At 39.9% G+C, this 19226-nt stretch overlaps 1 protein-coding gene and 1 long non-coding RNA gene across 5 annotated transcripts; one reads left to right on the top strand and one right to left on the bottom strand.

Annotated features, from left to right (window-relative positions):
- Positions 1-7288: 7288 nt before the first annotated feature.
- On the bottom strand, positions 7289-9107 carry LOC149987967 (uncharacterized). Its single transcript, XR_016506114.1, has 2 exons — positions 8305-9107; positions 7289-8140 (listed from the first exon to the last, which is right to left on the bottom strand). It is a non-coding gene; the product is annotated as an uncharacterized LOC149987967 (long non-coding RNA).
- Positions 9108-9527: 420 nt separating this feature from the next.
- On the top strand, positions 9528-17217 carry LOC112290796 (uncharacterized). Of its 4 annotated transcripts, none has more exons than XM_024537485.3 (18): positions 9528-9883; positions 10769-10881; positions 10985-11150; positions 11521-11577; positions 11756-11924; positions 12151-12221; positions 12488-12589; positions 12894-13003; positions 13130-13250; positions 13455-13655; positions 14277-14375; positions 14681-14818; positions 15008-15154; positions 15457-15546; positions 15685-15796; positions 15954-16035; positions 16157-16280; positions 16642-17217. In XM_024537485.3, the coding sequence occupies exons 1-18, from the start codon at positions 9833-9835 to the stop codon at positions 16858-16860; spliced, it is 2172 nt and encodes a 723-aa protein (XP_024393253.1). In that variant the 5' UTR covers positions 9528-9832; the 3' UTR covers positions 16861-17217. The 4 variants fall into 4 exon arrangements, with proteins under 4 accessions (XP_024393253.1, XP_073394464.1, XP_090111509.1 ...); XM_073538363.2 differs by having other exon boundaries at positions 9609-9883; positions 11075-11150; XM_090255383.1 differs by having other exon boundaries at positions 9623-9883; positions 11462-11577.
- Positions 17218-19226: the final 2009 nt, after the last annotated feature.

Genomic DNA, 19226 nt, shown 5'->3' with positions numbered 1-19226 from the left:
AGTGACATTAATTGGAGTGAAGAGGCGTTGGTGAGCCAGTTTTATTGGGGCTTGAAGGATGATGTGAAGGACTTGCTGTTATCTCTTCCTGATCCTCAAACGCTCAACGAAGCTATTAGCCAAGCTGTAAAGTGTGACAACCGCCTATTCCAGCGTCGCCAAGACCAACGTCCAAGACACCAAATGACTCGTTACGACGTGACTATGTCTGCAAATAGCTTAAACTCACATTCGGAGGCAACAGACATGCAAATCGACACGGCGCGTGTCCGATCTCTTACTCCAACAGAGAAGAAACGGCGTATGGAAGAAGGGTTATGTTTATACTGTGGAGAAGAAGGTCACAAGGTTGGAAATTGCCCAAAGAAGCAAAATTGGCACCCTGTCAAGACTAGAAGTGCGATGATTCCGGAAAACGACGACGCCCAGCCACAGTAGGAACCGTGCGGCTAGACAATCTAATATCACGACAACAATGAGGTTCTTCCTTCTCTGTCCAACCTGCCCGTTGTTTTATAATTCGTTTGTTTTTAGGCCCTCAAAAACAAAAAACTTTAGCTTTATTGGATTCGGGGGCATCTACTTGTTTTTTAGATGAAGAGTTTGCTAAACGCCACAAGATCCGTTTAGTACAGAAGTCCAAACCTGTTCACGTAGAGGTGATAGATGGACGAGCCTTATTGTCAGGCAACGTTACCCACGAATCAGAACCTATAGAAGGACCATAGTAGTCACGTTATTTTTAATATTATTAGAACCCCGTCAAGCCCTGTTATCCTTGGTCTTTCTTGGTTAGAAGATCATAATCCGTCCATTGATTGGAGGCTACGAAGGATAACATTTCCTGAAAAAAATAATAATAAACCTGTTGGTAGAACCTACATGAAGAAATCCATGTTTATTGGAGCGAGAGCGTTCCTAAGATCGTCCAAGGAAGGCGCACCATTTGTCATTTATGCAGCTCCAACTAGCGGCGAGAATATCTCAACATCGAATATACCAGAGCAATATAGGGATTTTGAAGACGTGTTTCAGAAGAAGAATGCCGATATACTGCCGGAACATCGACCATATGATTGCGCCATAGACTTAGAGGAAGGAGCGCAACTACCTTTTGGTCCAATATACAACCTTGTGCGAATCAAAGAAGGAGATGAATGGAAGACAGCCTTTCGTACAAGGTATGGCCATTTTGAGTACAATGACATGTCTTTTGGTCTTACCAATGCTCCAGCGGTCTTTCAGCATATGATGAACGACATCTTTCGGGAATACCTCGATGACTTTGTTGTCATCTATCTGGATGATATTTTGATATTTTCGAAGAATGAAGAAGAACATGAGAAGCACGTTTGTTTGGTTCTTGAAAAACTACGCGAACGAGGACTCTACGCCAAGTTGGAGAAGTGTCAATTTCACCAGAATGAGATGGAATTTTTGGGCTTCATTGCGACTACAGAGGGCTTGAAGATGGATCCAAAAAAGGTAGAAGCAATTATATCTTGGGAAGTTCCGAAGACGGTTAGAGATGTTCAGTGTTTTCTTGGATTTGCTAACTTCTATCGGATCTTCATCAAGAATTATTCTCAAGTTGCTGCACCACTCACGCGTCTAACAAGCAAAGACAAGCTCGAATGGGGATCATAAGCAGCAAAAGCATTTCAAGATCTCAAGACGGCATTCACTACGGCTCCAATCTTGGTACACCTTGACTTTGCAAAGGCTTTCTATTTAGACACCGATGCTTCAGATTTTGCTTTGGGAGCTGTGCTTTCACAGATGGGCATAGACAAGAAGCTTCACCCAGTTGCGTTCTATTCACGGAAGTTCTCTGCTGCTGAGATCAACTACGAGATCCACGACAAAGAGCTGCTTGCTATAGTGGATGCCTTCCAAGAGTTGCGTCACTTCCTCGAAGGAGCTGCACATCTAGTGACTGTTTATACTGACCACAAGAATTTGGAGTACTTCATGACAGCTCGAATTTTGAATCGTCGTCAAACTCGATGGAATATGTCTCTATCACGATTTGACTTTATTATCACCTACCGCCCTGGAAAACAGCAAGGATTATCTGACGCATTATCGAGGAGATCGTATCTTGCGCCAAAGGCTGGAGAAGCAGCGTTTGATCAACAATGTACAACATTGTTGAAACCAGAAAAATTCAGGATTTTTGCTACAGTTGCAACTATCGATGACGGCTTCCTCAGCGAGGTACGTACTGCGACCATTGAGGATTCTATAGCTCTTGACATCAAACAACGTGTCGATAATGACAAGTTTAAGGTGGAGGGAGATCTTCTGTATTTTGAGGAGCGGTTGTATATCCCGAAAGGACCAACTCGACTCCGAGTACTTCAATCTCGCCACGACTTTTCAGTTGCGGGACATTTTGGATTCAACAAGACTTTGGAGCTCATTTCACAAGATTTTTGGTGGCCCCAAATGTGGAAGGATGTGAAGGAATTTGTCCTTTCTTGTGATGTTTGTTCAAGATCCAAGATCCCTCGACATCGTCCGTATGGACTTCTCCAGCCATTGCCTATTCCGCATCGACCATGGTCTTCAGTTTCTATGGACTTCATTATGGACCTACCGCCATCAAATTCATTTGACAGCATCTTTGTTGTGGTGGATCGATTTACAAAGATGGCGCATTTCGTGCCTTGCAAGAAAACATCGTCAAGTGAAGACACCGCAAGACTCTTTCTTGATAACATATATCGTTATCATGGCCTACCAGATGATATCGTGTCAGATCGAGGTACTCAGTTTGTATCCAAGTTTTGGAGGTCCCTCTTTAAGATATTGAAGGTGGATATTAAGCTCTCTTCGGCTTTTCATCCTGAAACTGACGGTCAAACGGAGCGGGTGAATTAAGTTTTGGAGCAATATTTACGATGCAGCATCAACTATCAACAAGATGATTGGACTGCATATCTACCGCTTGCTGAGTTCGCATACAACAACACTCTTCATGCGTCAACTCAACAAACACCATTCTTCTCCAACTACGGATACCACCCCAAGCTCGATTTATTGAGTTCTTCAGCAAATAACAACCCAGCAGCTGAAGGATTTGTGAAGCAACTATCGGAGCTTCAAGCGACGTTGAAGCTTCAATTGCAATCTGCCCAAGAGAGTTACAAGGCATCTACAGATAAATATCGAAATGAGGCGCCTACTTTTAAAGTTGGAAGTAAAGTATGGCTTCTTCGACGGAATATCAAGACCAAGCGGCCATGTGACAAATTGGACTATCGGAGATTAGGGCCATTTGTTATCGGGAAGCAGATCAATCCGGTGGCATATCGTCTGGAGTTACCAGCTACTATGAAGGTACATCCATCTTTCACGTGTCTTTGTTGGAACCTTATCGAGAGTCAGCTTTTCCCCAAAGAATACAAAGTCCGCCACCAAATATCGAAATTGAAAACCATGAGGAATACGAGGTGGAAAAGGTACTAGATTCACGGCGTAATAGGAGAAAATTGGAGTATTTAGTGCATTGGAGTGGATATGACATCAATGAACGAACGTGGGAGCGTGCCAAAAATCTTGCCAATGCACCAAAAAAGGTATAAGAATTTCATCAACGATATCCTCATAAACCTAAGCTGATTCAACGATAGCTTCTTGCTGAAGCTTGCTCATCAAGTAGCATAAAAAGGGGGGAGGGCACCTCCAAAACCCATAGTTCGATAGTGTAGAACTATGTTAGCAACTATAGTTTGCTCTCATCATTTTAGCCTTTGGACATGGATAGTCAAGATACTACACTTGTTACGTCATCTCAAGCGACTAGCTCACGAAGACGACCGCGAGATGAAGAACTGCCTGCACCACGACGACGTCGGAGGATACCGAGCAACAGATCGCTAATAATTGTATTTGAGGTCGAGCCTGCCTACGACGGTCAACCAGAAGGTGTGTTTGGAGGACAGTTTTACAATGAAGACACAGAAGTCCACGCTTGGTCAGAGGTTGAAGGTGTTGGTCACTACCGTTGGCTCCAAGGGCCGATGAATCATTTGCCTCGCGAACAACAATTGGAATTCATAGCGGATGTGATGCGACAGATTTTCATTTTCTTGCGTTGGTATTGACTGATAACAACATTGCTTCTCGGAGACCTCGAAGTTAGAAGAGGAGGTGATGTCATGGACATACATTGGAAGATTCTTCGAATATTCTTTTAGAATATTCTCTAAAGATTCTCTAAAGATTCCTTTAGAAGGTTCTAAAAGATGCTTAGAATATTTCCTAAAGATTCTCTTAGAAGGTTCTAGAATATTCTTAGAAGGTTCTAGAATATTCTGATAGATTCTAGGAAGTTGCTCGAGAAGTTTCCTAATTAGTAGAAGTTGTTGGAGAAGCATCCTAGTTAGCAGATGTAGCTCGAGAAGCTTCCTATTCAGTAGTATATATAGGAGTCGAGGCTGAAGGGTTCTTCAGTCTCGACAATACATCTCTTGGAGTTCTAGGTCACCTTTCTGGTGTTGTTCTTGTACTCATCTGTTTAATCTAGTTTTGCCACTTCTTCTTGAACTTCTTATTAGAATTCAAGTCTGTATTTTGTGTCCGTGATAGGAACTCACACATAATTTTCTTTCTCAAATGTCCTTCTGGCAAATAGAGTCTACTTTGCTTATAGTAGATTAATCCATTGACTCTCTTAACGATCTTAAATCTAGGGAACTTCAAAGATAAGCCTTTCTTTGGAATCGGTTTGTAGTCAAACATCTTATTCAATTCCTTAACTTCTTCATCTTCTTTGTAACCTTCCTTAACTTCCACTTTCAACGGTGTATTGTTTTGGTTCATCACCATGGTCAATATAGTCATTAGTTCCTCTCTTCTACTTAATGCATTTGGCACTGAGTTTTCACGTCTAGGCTTATGGATGACGGTTACATTCATGGAAGTGATTACATCATATCACCTCAATTCTTTAGGAGTGGCTTATGCCTTGGTCTTAAGATACTTTAATGAGATGTTATTAGTGAAAACCTTTGTTTCCAAACTTTCCAAATAATGTCTCCAAGTCTTGAGGCAATGGACAACTACAAAGAGTTCTTTTTTGTGGGTAGGCCATCTCAACTGGCTTCCCGTGAGTTTTCTGCTTTCAAATGCAATGGACCTTCTCTCTTGCATTAACACTCCTCCTATGGCAAATCCACTTGTATCCGTATGCACCTCAAATTTCTTATCGAATTTTGGGTACTTGAATACTCCAGAAGTACTTAAGGCCTTTTTGAGTGTATCAAATGCTTCCTGGCATTTGTTATTCCATTGAAATCTCTTGTTGTCTTTGGTCAATAAATCAAAGAGGGGTCCAACAATCTTAGAGAAGTTCCTTATAAACTTTCTATAGTAGTTTGCTAGTCCTAAGAAGGCTCTTACTCCCTTTTGAGTTAGAGGCACTTCCCACTCTTTGATTGCCTTCAACTTTCTAGGATCAGCTTTAATCCCTTCATTGTTGCAAACATGACCCAGGAATTCAATTTCTCAGAGTGCAAACTAACTTTTCTCTACATTAGCATAAAGCTGGTTGTCTCTTAGCTTACCAAGCACAATTTCTATATGCTTTGTATGTTCCTCCTCAGTCTTGGAGTATATCAAAATATCATCAATATAGATGATTACATATTCATTTGTTTTTTTATGGAATATTGAGTTTATCATTGTGGTAAATGTGGCAGGTGCATTACACAACCCAAAAGGCATTACCACAAACTCATATGATCCATACCTTGTCCTACAAGCTGTTTTCTCAACATCTTCACTAGCCACTCTTATTTGATAGTAATCTGACTTAAGGTCTATCCTTGTAAAGAATTTGGCTCTTGTCAATCTATCCATTAAGTCGTCTACCCTTGGCAGAGGATAGTTATTTTTCACAGTGATCTTGTTGAGGGCTCTATAGTCTACACACATTCAAAACTTCATGTCCTTTTTGCTTACAAATAGAACTGGAGCTCCAAATGGTGACTTGCTTGGTCTAATGTACCCTTTTGCCAATAACTCCGTGAGTTGTCTCTTCAACTCTTCCAACTCTCTTTGGTTGAGTTTATAAGGGGCTTTACTAAGCAGTGTTGAGCCTGGTACCAAGTCTATCTTATGATCTACCACCCTTCTTAGTGGGAGTTCCTTTGGCAAGTCATTAGTCAACACGTCCTTAAACTTTTCAAGTACACTCAGAATATTTTGAGGTAGGCACTTTAAATTTTGTGTTAAACCTTCTTTATTCATTGCATATGCTTGAAGCAATAAATAGGACATATCACTAGTTAGTTGTCCCTGACTAACCAAGTCGATACTTAGGCCTTCTAAACTAGGTTCTCTTATATGAAGTAGGATAGTTGGCTTTCCATTTGTTCCAACCATCAGAACTTCCAGTTTAGGTCTTCTCCTAATCTCAACTCCATAAAAGTCAAGAAACGTATTGTCTAACACAAAATCAACACCATTGAGGTCACACACTGTGAAATCCTCCACTATTTCGATGTCACCTACTTCAAAACTTAAGCCTGCAACTACTTGTGTTGCCAGACTGCTTCTTTGTGTAAATGCTACCTTCACCACTTCTTTGGTTGGCTCCATCTTCAACCTTATGCATGCAGCGCATTTCAAACTTACGAACGAGTTTGTGGCTCTTGAATCAAGCAACAGTGAAATATTAGTATCCTTCCACTTACCTTTTAAATAGAATAATCCTTTCTGATGACTTAATACATTTAACTTTGCCTCGAATCCTCCTTCAAGCACCCTAGCTCAAAGATGAAAACTCTCTTTAATCTTTACCCCTTGCTTTAACGACGATTGCACATGTGATTCCTCAAACATGGCCTTAGGCTTTATAGGCAAAACATGGTTTATAGGTATAACCTCTCTTATAATATTTAATACCTTCTTGCCCTTTGAAGAATTAGACTTGGGTTCATTAGTACAATCTCTGGCTATATGACTACTTTGTTGACATCTATAACAAGTGTCATTATCATGGCGAGATTTCTTATCTCTACCACCTTGGTCTTTTTTGACCTTGTGGTCTTCTATTTCAAATTTCCTTTTGAAGGTTTTATTTTTGTTTGGCTTGCCTTTGCTTTGGTTGGAGCTTTTCTCCTTCTATGCACTATGGCTCACTCCACTTGAGGAGCTTTCTACCATTAGCTAATCAACTAAGGCCAATGCTTCATCTAATGTTTTAGGAATGCTTTCTCTTTCAAAGTATTTTTGTCTTATGGCTTCTTCTAGCCTTGCATAGAAGATCACTAGCTTTGAATACTCATTCATTTTCTTACAAGACACGATCTTAGCTTCAAATTCATGAGCATAATTTTTAATGGACTTTTTTCCCATGCCCTGATTTAAGTGGACTATGGCAATGCCATCTAGGAAGTGTTAATATCTTGGCACAAATCTTGCCAACAACATTTCTTTAACTTCTTCCCATGACCTTTCCATACCATCCAATGTCTTGTTCTTTTCTGACAAGTACCACTCTAACACAATACTTTCCAGCAAAGTAGGTAGAGTTTTCACTCTCCTAGCGCCCTTAATATCGGTTGCATCAAACCAAACTTCAACTTCCTCAAGGAATTTCCTCATAGGCCGCCTTACCTCTACATCGTTCCACTTCTTTGGAGCTGGGATTTTTGATAAGGTTTCTTTGTCAACTCACTTTGATCCCATCCAAAGTTCCCATTCTTTTGCCATTTCCTCTCTCACAAGCTACATGAGATCTAAAAGTGACAATTACTTTAAGTTCACCCTCTTTTGAGGTTTGGGCTGTGTTGACAAGGTTTCCTCCTGAGGACTCGTCTTTATCTCTCTTAAAGGAGTCTTCTCCTCTCGGGTTTCTTCTGTCACTTTCTTCCGACTATATGGAATCAACACTCCCTTCGGAACGAAAGTGACTTATCTTCTACGGTTCAAGAACAGGCGGTGCTTCTTGGACTCCAACCCCTTGGATTTCGACCTGTTGCTAACACGATCTCGCAGCAGCTCTCTTTTCCCAAGCCATAGCTAAAGTCCGTGCTTAGGTCTTATCACTACAACTTGATCTTGGTCTAGCTGCGCTCTGATACCAATGTAATGCTCCAATTCTTCACTAAGAATCAGCAACACTCACTACCTGCACCCAACCAGCCCTTTGGTTAGTTATCGGCCAACCCTTACTTTGTCCGAGTCAGACTGCGACTCCAGTCCAGACTCATGGCCGGAATCTCGAGGTGCCGGGGTTTAGTCACTCGAGACCAGATTCCCCTCTTTTCAGTGAGAAGTGACTCCGCCCGTTACCTTCTCAAGGCCAAGCAGTCTTACGGCCTTTGCCTCAGGCTGGCGTCCCCCTCCATAGTCCGGGCCAAGAGACTATCCCATGCCACTATCGCAACATGATGGGGCTGAGGGAGTTCCCGAAGGCTTAGTCCTCCGCGACCTCCTTGAGAAGTCATTGTCCCCAAGTGCCGCCCTTGCATTACCTGGGGGACTTCTCCCTTTTGGAACTAGCTTCTTACTTCCATCCCTCATGGTGGAATCCTCACGCGAGTCACCTCTTCTTTGCACACTTTAGGGAGGTGACAGAGATCATTAAAGCCAACATTCCATCTTCCACTACAAATTCTTCCAGAAGCTAAAAAGAAGAACTTCAAAAGATCTCTGACCATCAAATTAAAGTGGAAAATAATATGAATTTCATCAATCCTATCAATTCCTCAAATGGACAATCAACAACACAGTCACGAGCTCCCCACCAGAGCTAACATCACGGAATACTAAAGCTCCTCGGATGCTAAAATAAGCACGCTACAACGAAATTCACTCACTGGAGCCATAAACCAACGCCAAATCCGCAAGAAGCAAGCTCAAACCTCGTATCCCGTTCAAACTTCAAACCTCACAAAGCTCCAATCCAGAACTCCCGCTAGTAGCACCACGCAAGGATGCTCTATCCTTCCTAGTCAAAGAGGTGTCTCGAAAGCCGTGAAATGGCTGTTCCGGTGGAGAATAACGAGGGCATGAAATCTAACGAGTCAGCAAAGCTCTGCGATGCAACAAGGTGTGCCGAAACGCCATGAATCTGTGCGGGCCAGAGGCTCCATGGGGACAGCCTTTGCGAGCTGTGGGCAACGAGCAGCTGAGCATACTCCGTGCGAAAGAGACGACTCTTGGATGGATGAATGAATAATGGATGGACGAATTCCCCATGCATGGATAAAATAAAGCATATTTTTCTTTTAGTTAGTTAGTTGTTTGTTATTGCTTTTCTTTTCTTTTATTTTCTTTTTCTTCCTCTTGTGTAAGTGGCACGAGTTAGAAAAGTGTAGTTGGGAATAATGTACTCTACATGTTGACATGAAAGCCACGTGGCAAGCTAGGTTGGACACTCCCTGTCATCACCAAGTCGACGGACGGTGTTCGTCCACGCACCGACGAACAGACGGACGGACAAACGGACGTTGGGATATCGGCACTGAATCGCCATCCACCCATGGCCCAACGATCCCATCCGATCCATCTCTTGTGGCAGCCTCCCTTCCCCCTCCCCCTTCCCCCCCTTCTTCGAAGAATGAATCCATGGCGTTGCTTTCTCTCCGCTTCCTCACAATCAAATCCCCCTTTCATGCTGCTTCCACACTTTCTCCGGTGTAGTCTCTGCTCACCTCCTTCTCCTCCTTCTCTTCTTTCTCTGTTTCTCTCGCTTGCTTGCGTTTCTTCTTCTTCTTCTTATGAAAGGCTGCTGCTCTTGCTTCTGAATTATCTTTCTACCGAATGCTCCGACGCCTCTCGCGAGCGGGTTCAGTGGCATTGAGAGGAGTTTCGCGCCATGGCGTCGTCGCTGCTGCACGTCACCGCCTCCAATTGCTCCACTCCCTCGGTTCATACTCTCTTCCTCCCCCCTATCTATCTGATTCTTGTTGACGGAAATTCTGTGCCGCATTGGAGGAGGTTGTTGGAGTTTGGCGTTGTCTGGTTTGTTTGCTGTGAATTGAATACGCTCCGCGGAGTTTTTTTTTTAGGACTGGGTATTGATTGGTCGAATTTTTGTATTTGAGAAATTTGAGCAGCAGATGCCGTGGTTTGTCTGTATACGTGTAGATGATTGATTTAGTTTTGCAATTTCTTCCTTTTTATTTTGTCTTTTTAATGTTTTGAGCTTTCGAATTGAAAGTGCGTAATGTGGAAGGGTGGATTTCAATCGAGAGGATTTAGAATTGGAATGAATGTGAGCGGGTTCGGTGCCCGGGTAGTGTGCGTGAATCTGGAAAAATCATATTAAGGTGGAAGTGTGGTAGGGAGTGGTTGTAGGAGTAGCTGATAAGCTGCAGCAAACCTAGGGTTCATGTATTTCACTCCCTTACTCTACACCAGCTGTATTCGTTAATCACGGGAAGCTCTTGAATTATTGCAACAGCTGGTTCAATTCCTCGATTCCTTCGCAACCTGCTAGCTTCATCGTTGGTACAATTTTAGAGACTATTGATGACGAATTGGTCACAGAGATTCACACCTAGTTATGTTTGAGCGGGCTTACTAATTTTACCTGACGAATTTATCTTCGTGCAGCGACGTGATGGCTTAAGCAGTGTGCTCTTTACTACACAGTTTAGTTTCTCGCCTAGCAATGTGTAGACCTCATGACCTAAAACCAGGAGCAGGATTTTGTGTTTTTCAGTTCGTTATCATAATATGTTCGTGTATGTCCGAAGGTCATTTTCTTTAGTCAAACACTCCGGTTGAGGTTTATTTTTGTGTGGTGCAGTGTTCGTCACGGGTGCGGAGTCTGTTAGGTAGCTCGACAGGTGAAGTTGCTGGTAGGGAGCTGGTAACTGTTTACTATGGATCCCATCAGCCTCGAAATTTATCCACTACAAGGTATGAAATTGGCTCGAACTAATAGCGAATTTGAGGTTCAATGACGTGGTCTTTGATCTGGATTTTGCATGCATCCAAGATGTTGATCGTTGCACAATTTCAGGCATAGTATAGGAGATCCACACGCAGAATTAATCGTTGAAACTTCAAATGAGGAAACGTCGAAAGGTAAAACTAGAGAGAAGTTCTGTAGGGGTGGAGGGGCCGGTGGACGCCAGCGTCTCAAAGCTCGTGGGAGTTCTCGCGTAGCTAAGGAAGCCTCCAATACTGTAAGTCATGAACCATCATTGTAGTCCTATTGTGGAGCCTAGTGCAGGATTGGCATTGGTGATGCTGAAGCCTTGATTTTTTCTTGTTTGGCATCCATAAAAATTGCCCCTCATTTACCAACAAATAACGATTAGTAGACATTCTTTATTAATAAAAGAATGCTCTTTGACAGATAAACGTTATGGATAATAGGTTCTAGTGGTTGCATAGGGTACTAGGGTTCCCGTCACATCTTTCCCTTACGTCTACCTAGAGTCAGGGGAGAGCACATTTCGTCACTTGTTTGAGTATTCGAAACGGTGGTTCACAGACTGAGGTGCTGTTTACTCTCCCCCCTTGTGATCGCTGGAATGGGAGTTGTGGATGCAGTCATATACGCCGAAGTTGGAATGGCTGAAGCAGGAGGGTGTAGATCTTACCAATGAGGTAGGATTATTCTCCTCCTCGCTGGTGCGAATTCATGCATCATTTCCATGTTCGTATCTGTTTAAAAGGCTCTGATTCTATATCACAGTGGGCTTTATGCTTTTGAATTTATTTCCTGAACTAGCTTTGTGTCGTCAAATGTGAGGGTTGACTGTGCTTGTCGTGTTGATGCGGATAGTGTATAATTGAAGAAGATGAGTTATGCTCAAGATCTGCATCAGGCTTATTAAAATTACAACAAACAATATGGCGCATCAACCGGTCCATCAGTCGGTGTTCGTCTCTATCAGAAGCTTTGGAAGTTGTAAACGAGATGAAAGCAGCTGGTGTTAATGCTGCCAATGAAGGTACTATTCATGTTAGTATGTGTACAATCTTTAATTCAGAGGCGTTCATCGAAATGCATCATTTAAAGTCTTGTCTGGTTTCAGATCTTATGTCGAGTTCCACTAATGTAACGTATTTCAAATGATTGGGTTTCTTGGGAACACAGATAACCTGAAAGCAATAATGCATGCGGCTTATATTTTCTTATATGAATGCTTTTTTGGGGGATGTCAATGTGGACTTCAGGAACTTATTTGGCGCTGATTACAGTTTGTAGACGACAACAAGAAGGAGATCGCGCTTTGAGCATTTACGAGGTTGGTTCGCATGTCACTTCATTTTTGCAACTTATTCATCGGTTGGTGGATGATTTACATGATGGCTGTTTTCATCTGCACTGATAGTTTAGGATCTGAAATCACCTGCTGCCCGAAGTTTTTTAAATCTACTCTGGCACTTGTATCATCGAGACGATTCCGAAGTCTAGAACTGATCAAGATTACAGCGATTCTCTTTAAGATGTACGTACTAGTTGGTAAATGATATTCGGTATGACGGTTAAAGTGATCTGTTGTGGCAACAGGCAATGAAGGATGCGGGGGTGATACCAAGTGTACTTACTTATAATACTCTTATTTCGTGCTGTCAACAAGCAAAACGTTTAGAAGATGCTTATCGAATCAAGGTCTAGAAAACTTTCAAATTTCTGATGATTTTCTGAATTTTGATGATGCTGAGCACTAGATTTTGGTCAACTTACATTAGAATCAGCTAAGCAACTTTAGTATTATTTGAAGATTTGTAGCTTAACTATACAGTAGCTTTTCTTAGGATATTGCAGTGAGCTTGGTTGGTGGTATTGGGCAATCTTTCAGTTTGCTGGCTCTATTTCATTCACGTCACCTCGGGCTTAAAAAGGATGTGTTTTTTCTTTTTCTTCAGACTTAGAAATTTTTTATCTTAACTTCTGTTTTAATGTTTGGTTGCAGGCGGAAATGGAAGCATCAGGTGTAAAACCAGATGTTGTGACATACACTGCTCTCATGGCCTTAGTTGTTAAAACAGGGCCTTATCGGGGTCGGTCCTCACCTGCACAACGGTACGCTCTCTTTGCTTTGAAATATCTTATGCTGGCGATTGTCTCTGATGAGCTGGTTCTGTACGAAAGCTTCGGAATATGATCAACAAAGTTTGAAGGCTTTTGATTCTGCTGGTTTTTGGGCAGGCTGGAGAAAGCCTTACAACTATATCAAGAGATGCAAGATCGAAACATTCGCCCAGATTCCATTACATATAATACACTCATGTTTGCTGGTGCGCAGGCGAAGGTGCCAGAAAAAGTGTTGGTAAGCTCCCTTGTAAGGCCTTGCTCAAGTCGATGTTCAGCAAACAGAATCGCAAAAAGCGAGTGGAGAAATTAATTTAGTGATAATGATTAAGATTACCTACACACACACTTTTCGGAGTATCATTATCTTCTTGTTGCGCATTTACTGATTGGCTTAGTAAAGAAGCAATATTTTTGAGACCTTAATCGCTTGGTACCGCAGGAAATCTATCGTACGATGGTTGCTGCTGGAGTTCCACCTGACCAATTCACTTTTAGCTTTATTCTAGAATCAGCAGCAGCTGGGGGCCGGCTGAAGGTGGCACTCGAGGTCTTTGAAGAAATGCGTGCAGCTGGGGTGGCCCCAAAGACCAATACGTTCAATTTCCTTATTGAAGCATGTGCATCAGCTCCTTACCCTGATGTAAGTATTTCTTACTCTAGAAAGGCAAGAAGTGGAAACTATAGCTTGAGGATAAACTTAAACATTAAGCGAGTTTAACGTCTCAACGCTTCAGGAAGGGCATCGGTTCACAAATTCATCAAAAGGTTTTTACTGGAGGGATGATTTAGTGATTGTGTTCAGCGGGAGTTGTCGATAATGATCTGTACATGTCATTCACATAGTCAATTCTACAACAAGTATTACAAATTGTTTTATAAGTTAATCTAGAGGATTTTTAGTCAGATAAATACAATTTTAGGGCTATCAATATTTTCTTGAAATTTTTGTTTGTGGTTGAGACCATAAATTCTCTGCGTGGTGGTGGTGTTTTTTTTGTTTGTTTTTGTTTTTGTTTTTGTTTTTTCGATGTTATATCATTTCAGGGGTCACATTTTAAACTAGAAGAGTACCTTAGTATATTTTATTTTTATTGAACATCTAACATTCATGCAAAGCAGTTTCGGGATCTGTTCTGTATCTAAATGACCTAATCGAGAGAAAGATTCGTTCATCAGTTTAGTGTTTGAATGCGCGGTCATTTAGTACTTAAGTTATTGTTCTGCATAAAGTGTGATGCAATGTCTCTCTCCTTTTGTGCAGGCAGAGAAAGCATGGGCGTTGTTCGAAGAGATGAAGACAATAGAGGGTGTAGTTCCAAATGCTCAAACTTATAATCATCTTATTACAGCCTCATGCAAAGTGAGTAACTTGGCACAACTTCAGAGTCACTCTTTGCCGTGCTGTTCCCAATTACATCTGATAGACTGATGGTCCGTCCTACATGTTACTGTTACGTGAACACAATGATGTGATGGGTTCATTTCTTTGTCTCTCTTCGCAATTGAATCCCTCATTATGGTTGTATCTGTAGCGACCATCTATTCTTGTGGAAATATTCTGCCAACATCTAGTATGCTAAAGTGCATTCTATCTCATCGATGCACTATTTGTGGCAATAATGAGAAATCTATATAGTTGTTGAGTTATTTCTGTGTGGCGTGCAGGGAGGAGACAACGCAAGAGCTTTGAAAGCTTACGAACTTATGTGGAATTCGGGCTATCAAAGGGCTGTGACAACTGCCACATTCAACAAGCTCATCCAATCTGCCAGCCAAACAGAGGGTCTCGAAAGTGCTCTAAAGGTTGGAAATTTGCCTAACCAGTGATATTTTCTGGATCGCCTTGTGAAAATGTATAAAAATCAAATCGAACAATCAATGGGCAACGCATATCTATACATTATTACTGTGCATGCTGGATTACAGTATTCTCTCTGAAATGACCAATTAACAGCGGAATCTATCTTCTATTTACTGGTTGGTGTTGCACAGATGTACAGAAAAATGCTGGATGCAGGCTACAAGCCTGATGCCATCACCTACAGCACTCTGGTGGTGGCTTGCAATAGGGCGGATGATCTTGAACAAGCTCTCTCCATCAGTCAAGAGATGGAGGGATTAGGTGTCAAACCCAATCAGGTTTGGACGCATTTCGCAATGACCATGAGTTCAGCTATACATTCTGAGTCGACCTTTTCATACCCAGTGTCATCAACCTCCCACTTCGTGTTGGCAGATACCTTAGCATTTAATGGCACCACGAACTTGCTAAACTTGTGCGAGTGAGAACCTCATTCTGCGTGTTAATTTCTCACAAAGAAGGTGTAAAGTCCAAAAAGCATCAAGAATGGGTCATCGTCCTTGAAGGGATTCAATTCTAGGCACAAACTGCAAGACAATGAAGTGGTGACATTTTTCCTGTTTGGGAATGTGTCTACTAGGTGGTGCAACATTCTCTTATTGCAGCTTATGGACAAGCAGGTCAATGGGAAGATGCTGTAGCAACTTTTAGAGTTCTACAAGAAGGGGAGGTGATTCACCTATCATTTTAATGCTGAAGTGCCAATTTTCCTATAATATGAATACAGCTTATATTATACGTTATGTCTATGGATTGTTTGGCTAGGAGGTTCAATACGGATTCAGATTGAAATTTGATTGCATTGCAGGAGCAACTGACCTCAGTGTCATACAGCATCATCTTTGATGCATGCTTTGGAAAAGGAGGAGCTGAAGCAGTTTTGAAGAGGACAAAGCCTGGAAAGCTAGAAATTCATCCTGGTGAGCCAGACTATCAGTTTCAGATTGCCGCGCTCATGTGGTGTAGGAGATAATTGAAGATGCGCTTTTGCAGCTATTGAACACATCCTTAACAGATGTGCACATTATTGATTCTTTTCTGACTTTGTAATATTGCTCTTGACTGCTTGTGTGATAGGTGTCGAAGCTGCAATTGGCTTATATAATGAGGCATCAGAATTCGGGTTTTTCACAAATTTTACACAAGCTGACCTTGCCAGGTCCGCTTCACCATTTTCATGCTTTACTGGTGAATTTGTTGTTCGAATAAATGGAGCTGTATGTTTGGTTTGACTAAGTGTTTTCTGAGCTTTCTTTCTTGTTTGGCATGGATGGCTCCAGGTGTGATGTGCGGACAATGAGTATATCAGGGACCGTGGTAGCAATTCTGGCCTGGCTTTTGATCATTGGGCAGGAGCCTCCGGCCTTGGATCTGACTATCATTACAGGTGTGAAGAAGAATACGGTACGTCATCTTTTCAGACTCTCACCTGTGCTGTGCAGTTTCTGGTCAACTATCAAACTTCATTTCTCTCTGAGTACTCGTTTTAGTTTTTATTCTGATGGTGAGGAAGATTCAAGTCGCATGGCTACTTGGAATCACATCTTATTCTATTCTTTTGAAAACTTTAACTCTTTGCCCTCCATTCATTGGGGTTTCATGTCTGTGACCAAAAGGTGCAGATTTGGTCGTCGTTTCTACTTAAACCTTTTTTTAGCTATTCCTTATCAGCTAAATCCTTGGCTGGCCTTTGAGTTGGTCATTGCCATCCATAGTATGAGATCCATGTTTCTGATATCAATTCCACTGGATCACTACTGTCCAGACTGGAGCAAAGCCGCGGAAGGTTAGGTACACAAAGAATCACAGTATTGCTCTGAGCACACTTGAAGCTGTAGGATTGCCATGCAATGCATTGAACACTGCTACAATGCAGGTATTGACTGTAAGTGCAGCTGATATTAAACGATGGCTTGATGATGCACTAGGGGAACATATTGATACTCCTGTGGTGGAGGAGGTAATTGCAGGCAACGGATTATAATGACCATTCATGTGCAGATTTCTTCATCGGAATTCTTAATCTTATTATAGCAAATGAGTTTCGGAATCTTGTTTTCTTTTTTCTTTTTTAAAATTGTAGCAATGTATTTGTAAAACGAAACCTAAAAAATGGGTTGATTGAGCCCCTTCTTTTAGCTAATGAATGCGGACGTTTTTAGAGATAGATATGGCTGTTTTTGGAGTTCTTAGAAAGTGGATTCGAAGCAAAACCTCACCTCTAAACGTCTAGCTGTTGGCTTTCTATTCAAAGGAAGATTTTACATATTTTTATTCTTAAAATCCTCAGATTTATCTGTTCTCTTGTTTGAATAAGGAATTATATTTCAGGTTATTGACCTACACGTGTAAGTGGCAATTTCTTCGACTCAAAATGAAGCAGTGTTTTATTGTTGGCTTCATCTTTCAAAACTCTACCTATTTTGTTTTGAGCACTTAATAGTGAATTCCCAAAGGAGGATGTGGATTTCTAACACATTTGAGGGAGTTAGCAGGTCTGCAAGAAACCAACTTACCTTGTAGTTACAAGGTTGTATGAATATGATGCTCATTTATTTTGGATCAATTGATGTAGAGACGTATGTATTGAATCTATAGCATAGTTAGGTGGGCAGACTTATATTGTTTCAATTTGTCCTAGTAATATTTTAAATTATAGTAAAAAAATCTTAGGTATTTAGACAAAAAAATTATAAACTTGTTTTCTTAATTACTTTGTATTAAAAAATATCCTTATTGAAGTTCTTATTATTGGAAAAAACAAACATTTCTTTGACAAGTTTACAGTAAAGTAATTTTAAGTCATTTTTTATATAACAATTAGCTTTAATATTAGTTGATTTTTTCAAAAGATAGGTGTTAATATTTTATAGTTCATCAAAACATTGTTAATTAATCTTTTTTGTTATGATTTGTATTATTCATTGAAGTAATTTTATATTTTAAAAAACAAATGTGCAATGATTATGTAATTTTACATGTAAGTAAAAAATAATCATGAAACTTAAATAATAAAATAATATAAAATGTAAAATAAATAAATAATTTTAATAAATTATATTGTAGAATATACTTATATAGCTTATAATTTGGTTATAATTTAAATTTTTTACAAATTGCTTATACATTCATGTCTGCTATACTTGTTGGTATATGAGTTAAAACTCATCTTTTTATTTCATATATATATATATATATATATATATATATATATATATATATACCCCTATATACATATCTACATACATTAAAAAAAAAAAAAAAAAAAAAAAAAAAAAATGTCTATCTACAAAAATTCTTGATTGATTGAGGTTGTTAGCATCATTTAAAATTAATTATAATGCAATCCTAAAATTATGAACCGCAAGAAGGACATTGAGGCTTATTCACATTGCAACCTCATCTCTTATATAAAACAGCTCAAGGGAGACATATAGAGAGGATAAACAAGAGACAATACAATGTTGTATTCAGCGAAGTATGCTTGATAATGCATTGAGCACCTGGCTATGGAAGGTAAAATAGAATTTGCAACAAAAAAATCCTAACAATTCTAATAGAATCCTAAACAAACTCTAATTAAATCTTAACAATTTTAATCCATTATTAATCAAATCCAAAAGAAGTCTTAAAGAAATTACCAAAGAAACATTAAGAAATTAAAATTAACCTTAAAGAAATATATATAAAATAAATAAAAATAAATAAATAAAAATAGAAACTTTAAATGAATCCTAAAAAAATCCTAACCAAACCTTAATCAATTCCTAGTTATACCTTAAAGAGAATCTAAACAAATTCTAAACAAATCCAAGAAAATTCAAATTAAATCCTAATCAATCCCTATATTTGTTTTAAAATTTCCATAAATATTAATCGAACTATTGATCTTAATTCAAATTTCACTTACATTTCAATCCACAAGCAATTAACAGGCATACAAAATTTGAGAATAATTGAACTTACCAATCAAAAAAAAAGTTTCTAAACTTGTTGGATGTTAGCCACCATCCTTCTCCAATATGGATGTTGATTTTTCATTAGCAATTTTTCGTTTTTGAACCATTCAATTGCTTCAAAAATTAGTTTGTGTGTGGATTTCTAAGTCCAGATTCTTTTCATTAAGTTTTGCTTCAATGGAATTAGAGGATTTTTCATGATCATAAAAACCCTCATTGATGCTAAATTTCCAAAATCTAAGTTCTTAATCCAATATAACTTTCATATCCTTCCTAAAGATGCCAATATAATTTATTTTCTTGATCTATTTTTTTTTGCCTTATTAATGGCCTTACAAAGTAAGTAGAAGCCTCTTTTATAAGAAGGTAGCATTAATACTAATTAATTTTT

Source organism: Physcomitrium patens, chromosome 13 (assembly GCF_059467195.1).
Source record: "Physcomitrium patens ecotype Gransden chromosome 13, ASM5946719v1, whole genome shotgun sequence".
NCBI lineage: Eukaryota > Viridiplantae > Streptophyta > Bryopsida > Funariales > Funariaceae > Physcomitrium > Physcomitrium patens.
Note: the sequence above shows the minus strand (reverse complement) of the source record. Positions and strands in the feature narration are given on the sequence as shown.